Here is a 6,000-nt window from a genome sequence, read left to right as displayed (position 1 = left end):
TCCACAATAGCCCCTGGGCCCACCCTCCAACAGGAACCCCACCCCCCGTCTCTGCTGGGCCACCTCGATCCTGGGGTTCCCTCCCCAGTCCACCCTCCCCATGCCCCAGCACCCCACCTGACCCTTCTCACAGGGTCCACGGGCCCCTGCCTTGGCCAGGATGACTGGATCTTGTCCCTGAAGTCGGTGTCTGTCCCATGCTCCCTGAGCCCAGCCCTGGGGCCCTCAATGCTCCCCAGACACAGTCTAAGACCTGGAAGTGGAGCCTTGGGAGAACCTCCCCTTTCTGTGAGTCCACCGTGTCTCCCCTCAGAGGCGGGGGGGAGCCTGCTGACGGCTCCTGGGTGCTTCTAGCCTCTTCTTATGTTGCCTGCTTTCCTCTTGCTCCCTCCCCTTCTCCTCTCTCCTAAAGTTCCAACCTCACTCCATCCAGGCATGTTTGTTCTAAGTTCTCTCCTTCTCCAGGCCTTTGCCTGTTCTGTTTCCTCCAGCAAACTCCTATGCAACTGTCAAAACCTACTTCAAAAATCCCCTTCTGGGCCAGACTCGGTGGCTCATGCCTGTAATCTCAGCACGTTGGGAGGCCGAGGCAGGTGGATCACGAGGTTAGGAGTTTGAGACCAGCCTGGCCAACATGGTGAATCCCTGTCTCTACTAAAGATACAAAAAATTAACCGGGCATGGTGGCACAAGCCTGTAATCCCAGCTACTCGGAAGGCTGAAGCAGGAGAATTGCTTGAACCTGGGAGGTGGAGGTTGTAGTGAGCCAAGATCGCGCCATTGCACTCCAGCCTGGGTGACAGGGCAAGACTTTGTCTCAAAAAACAAAACAAAGCAAAACAAAACAAAAAACAAAATCCTCTCCCTCCCTGCAAATTGTGAGTTTACCCTATTGAACTCCCAAAGCTGACTTGCTGAATATACTCCCACCATAGCACTTCCGGAATGGAGACAGGGTCTCCAATTTTTGGAGACAGGGTCTTGCTCAGTTGCCCAGGCTGGAGTGCAGTGGCACAATCATAACTCACTGCAGCCTCAACCTCCTAGGCTGAAGCAATCCTCCTGCCTCAGCCTCCTGAGTAGCTGGGACTATAGATGCATGCCACCAGGCCTGGCTAATTCTTTTTAATTTTTTTTTTTTTTTAAGAGATGGGGTCTCACTATGTTACCCAGGTTAGTCTCCAACTCCTGGTTTCAAGCCCACTGGGCTTACTTATTTATTACATTCTGGAAGTACTGTGGTGGGGGCATATTCAGCACAATCAGCTTTGGGAGTTCAATAGAGTAAACTCACAATTTGCAGATAGGGAGGGAATTTTTGAACTGGACTTTGACAGATGCGTAGGAGTTTGCTGGATGGAGTAACAGCTTCAGGCCCAACGCACAGCTTCTGACAGATCCCCATGTTAAGGGTCTATTCTCAAAGGTATGAAGGTGGTGGAAAAGCCTAGAAATTTTTGTTTGGAGTACTGACAACAGATAGGGAGCCGAAATTCTTGTCTGGTCCCTTTGGTAGGTGGAGAAACAGGTTCAAAGAGATTTGAAAGTTTACACCGTTTGAATTGTTAACCTCTTCATTTTGAGAACCAGATGAAAAACCTGGGCCCTTCTCCCTGGGAAATACAGCTTTGCCCAATGTTTTGTCAACATATTTAGGGGCCCCTGATCTCAGCCTAGTTAAGAATCCAGGCTCCAAGAGCCAGGTGAGTTTCCAACGTCACTCTCGCAATTCTCCTTGCTCGAGGGAGGGGGCGGCGGCTTGGGAGGCCCTGAGAGGGCCGCCCAGGTGAGTCCCGGGACTTCTCTGCCCAGGCTGTCGTCCAGGCCCCCCAAAAGTCAGAGCCCCACCTCCACCTCAATCTCGATCCGAAAACGCGGCCCCGGCAGCCCCTACTAGGCGCCCCCAGCCCTGAGCCCCCCGCCCGCCCTCACATCTCTCCAGTCCATCGGAGTTTTTCACTCGGAGCCCCGGACCCTCCCCCGAGCCGCAGCCTCTCTCCCCGCCCCGGATCGGAGCCCCCCGTCCCCGCCCCGGGAGCTAAGAGGTGCAAACGCGCCCTCCTCCAACTCCTCCCGCCCCCAACTCCCCCCCGAGTGGCAGCTCTGGGCTGGGAACGCGGCGGGGTCGGCCTCTCGGCTTTGCGTTCCCGCCCCGGGTCCCCGGCGCCGCAGGAGCCCGCCCTGCAGCGCTGAGTCCCGCGCGTCCGCCTGCCGTGCCCGCCTCCACGCGCGCCGCCTCGCAGGTAGGTGAAGGCGCGGGGACAGCGGCGGGGCGAGATCGCGGGCGCTGAAGGGTGGAGAAGGCGGGGGCGGGGGGGCCGGCAGGGGGAGGGGGAGAGGATTCCTTTGTTCGCAGCCGGGCAGCCCCAGGCCCAGCCCCCTCCCCTCTCCGCCTTCTAGTGGCGCCCGCCGCAGTGGGGAGTGGGGGCGCGGGGACCCGGCGGGAGGGGCTCGGCCGGGGCGCGGGGCCCCTGACCCCACAGGTGAGGGCGGAGCCAAGCGTGGTCGCGGCCGGGGGCCCTGCCAGGTGGAGATCGCGCCCCGCGGGCTCCGGGGGCGCCCCCTCCCCGTCGGCGAAGCTTGGTATCCCTCGCTGTTTGGCCCTCAGCCTCCACACCCCGTGCCGGGCGCGCCTTCTCTGCTCATTCATTCCACAAACTCCAGGGTGTGGCTCGCAGAAGCAGCGGTGTGTAGGGGGGACCGAGGCAAATCAGGCCAGAGACTCCCCCCACCTAATTCCCCCACCCGACCCGAGGCAGGGGGCTGGGGCGGAGGGAGTGGGGGAGGAGGGCTTGCAGGCCCCGAGGCTGCTTGGAGTCCACAGAGCCTCAGAGTGCGGACTGACCCGGACAACTGAGAAGAAAAAGAGGGCGCCCCTCTCCAGCCAGCCAACCCTCCAACGTTGACAGGGGTCTCTCCCTTCTCCGGGGCCTTTGGACAACCGGGGCGTGGCCAAGACCACACGGCAGGGCTCCCCGCCCATTCTCCACCTAGGGCGGGTTCCTTTCCTCCCTGGAACCTGAATGGAACAGGAAGGCCACTTGGTCTGGCTTCTCTCCCTCAAGTATTTTGCCTCCACCCTCCAAACGGTCGTCTCCTGTCCCGGTCTTCTCCCTCCCGTCCTTCATGGCCCAGGAAAGACCCAGCCAAGGGGGGCAGGAGCGAGTTCCGTTCCTGATCTTCTCCCCCTCCTTCTTCTCTTCGTGGGCTTAAGCTCCGGCTTAGCCCCTCACTCATGGTGTGATGGCCTTAGTTTGTGCATCTGTGAAATGGGCACAGAAGCGGTACCTTCCCTGCTGGGCACAGGGTTACTCTCTGCATTGGGAAGTTCCAGCCCCTGCCTGGGCCCCCTGCCCAGGGAGGCATCCAGCCCTGACCTGGGAGCAGTGAACAGTCAGAGGGGGCTTCCTGGAGGAGGCGTGATGTTAGAGAAGGGTCTTGTGGCTAAGGGTGCACAGCCCAGGCAAGACCGGCGTGGGATGTGGAGGCAAGGGGACACAGGGCCAGGTGGGGCCAGGCATTGCAGGAGTGGGGGTATCTGTGTCACAGAGGGACAGTGGGGTTGTTGCTTCCCACGACTTACCATCTTCCTCCTACCCTGGGCGCTCTCTGGGCTCCACCGTCCCAGCTAGAACTTCGGGAATCTCCTCAATGCCCTCCACCTCCCACGACATGAGCCTCCCATTCCTCTCCTCTCTCTCCCATCTGGACAGCCCCCAGCCTTCTGACACCCTGTTTCCCCCCGGGACCCTGCTGCCCTTCCCCACACCACCTAACATGCATTTCTGACCTTGCTCCTCCCACCCAAAGCTTTTCAAGGGCTCTTCATTGTCCTTGACGAATGAGCAAAAGCTGCATGACACTGCTATGCCCACTCCTGCAACGCCTGGCCCCACCTGGCCCTCTCTCCCCTCCCTTCCACATCCCACTCCCGTCTTGCCTGGGCTGTGCACCCTCAGCCCCAAGACCCTTCTCTAACATCACACCTCCTCCAGGAAGCCTCCTCTGACTGTTCACCGCTTCCCGGTTGGGGCTGGATGCCTCCTTGGGCTCCCAGAGGCCCCGGGGCTGCCCCATTTGGCAACCACCCTGCCCTCCTCATTGTGTTGGGTCCCCCATGGCCAGGGTGGGGGGCTCTTCTAGGGCTGACTCTGCTTCCTCTCCGCAGCCTCCAGGGGACACGCCATGACTCTGGAGGGTCTGTATTTGGCAAGGGGCCCCCTGGCCCGGCTCCTGCTGGCCTGGTCGGCCCTGTTGTGCATGGCAGGTGGCCAAGGCCGCTGGGACGGGGCCTTGCAGGCTGCAGGTCCTGGACGTGTGCGGAGGCGGGGCAGCCCAGGCATCTTGCAGGGGTGTGTGGTACCTGGGATGCTGGGAGACCCCTTCGGTGTGGATTGGGCCGTCCCGGGGCAAGCGGAATACCCGGGGCGATGTCCACACGGGCAGGGGCTCACCAGACCCATCTCGCTGTACCCGAAGGCCGAACGTGTGCGGCTCCCGGTTCCATGCCTACTGCTGTCCAGGCTGGAGGACATTCCCTGGCAGGAGCCAGTGTGTCGTGCGTGAGTGCTACTGACGTCTGGAGGTGGGGGGGCACAGGCCGGGGACACTCTTACCTGCCTGCAGGTTCAGCTCTGTTTACACGGGGACTTAGCCAGGGACCTCTGGCTGAACCACAGGAATGGCCCTTGCATCTGTGTCTGTCCTCAGGGTTCCAGGCCAACCTGCCATGTTCATTTCCTTTGCCCTACAACCTCCTTGTGTCTGTCTGTCTCTCTGGTTCCCTTGCTTTGTCTCTGCCTCTCTCTATTCATCTCTGCTCGTGTCTCTCTCTGTTGGTTTCTTTTCTTTATTATTATTATTTTTAAAGATGGGGGTCTCTGTGTTGCTCAGGCTGGTCTCAAACTCTGGCCTCAAGCGATTTTCCCATCTCAGCCTCCCCTCAGCCTCCCAAAGTGCTAGGATTCCAGGTGTGAGCCACTGCACCTGGCCTCTCTCTGTTGGTTACTGTCTCTCTATCTAACTGATTCTCTCTCTCTCTGTCTCTCTGAGTCTCTCTCTGTCTCTCTCTGGCCTCACCCTCTCTTTCTGTTTCTGTCTCTGGAATCTGACTCCACTTCCCAGGAGACACCCAACCTCAGTATCCAGGACCCCAGCACCTCCAGCTCTGTCCTCACAGCTCAGCAGCTCTGGCCCAAAGAGCGTTCTCTCCCAATGGCTCTAGCAGGGTCCCCAACCCACAGCCTGGGTCACACCCCCTGCCCAGCCCAGCCCGAGAGTGGGGGGGACATCCCATGAAAACAGGGGTGGGGTGTGCTATGAGCAGAGCCGGGGATGCAGATGACCAGCACCGTCCACCGAGGTGTTCTGGCCAGCCCGGACACCGATGGAGCAGGGATGGCCCAGGCTCGGTCCTGGTCTTGACTGCCACCCGCTGCACCCATCCAGCCATCTGTAGGCGTGCCTGCGGTGAAGGCTTCTGCTCCCAGCCCAACCTGTGCACCTGTGCGGATGGGACGCTGGCTCCCAGCTGCGGGGTGAGCCAAGGTGAGCGGGAAGTGGCCTCTTGCGGGAGGGAGAAGAAGGTCACAGGGTTCTGGTTGCCACGAGGAGATTGGGCTGCTTTTGTTGAAGGACAGGAGTGGGGCTGAGCATGCCTAGTCCTGCAGCCTTCCTAGGAGGGCATCTCGGGGCCCATCTCCACATTACTATACGTCCTGCCTTCCTGTCCCCAGGGTCAGGGTGCAGTGTGAGCTGTATGAATGGGGGCACCTGCCGGGGGGCATCCTGTCTGTGTCAGAAGGGCTACACAGGCACCGTGTGTGGGCAGCGTGAGTATCCCCATGGGACTCCCCTCCTTGCACACCTGGGACTGTGATCCCAGAGTATTAGTCTTTGCTGCCACCTGCCCACTGCCCAGGGTTCCTTCTTCCTGGACTGGAGATTGCAGGGGACGTTTATTGTCACAGTCTCTTTTTTTTTTTTGAGACAGAGTCTCGC

General features: G+C 60.0%; 1 protein-coding gene across 6 annotated transcripts in view; it reads left to right on the top strand.

Moving 5' to 3' along the window:
• The first annotated feature begins 2,037 nt into the window (after positions 1-2,037).
• FBN3 (fibrillin 3) overlaps positions 2,038-6,000 on the top strand; it is an 86,054-nt gene continuing 82,091 nt past the window's right edge. For 3 of the 6 annotated variants that reach the window (XM_063599820.1, XM_063599821.1, XM_063599819.1), the window contains exons 1-5: positions 2,513-2,686; positions 4,169-4,352; positions 4,480-4,562; positions 5,449-5,547; positions 5,736-5,831. In XM_063599820.1, the coding sequence (XP_063455890.1) occupies positions 4,186-4,352; positions 4,480-4,562; positions 5,449-5,547; positions 5,736-5,831 (445 nt within the window). In that variant the 5' untranslated portion in view covers positions 2,513-2,686; positions 4,169-4,185. Of the gene's footprint in view, positions 2,244-2,512; positions 2,687-4,168; positions 4,353-4,479; positions 4,563-5,448; positions 5,548-5,735; positions 5,832-6,000 lie in introns of those variants that run through there. The other 3 variants (XM_063599822.1, XM_055102809.2, XM_055102810.3) reach the window with 3 other exon arrangements.

This window comes from Pan paniscus, chromosome 20 (genome assembly GCF_029289425.2).
Source record: "Pan paniscus chromosome 20, NHGRI_mPanPan1-v2.0_pri, whole genome shotgun sequence".
NCBI lineage: Eukaryota > Metazoa > Chordata > Mammalia > Primates > Hominidae > Pan > Pan paniscus.
The sequence above is the reverse complement of the archived record's forward strand: the minus strand, read 5'-3'. Positions and strand labels throughout refer to the sequence as shown.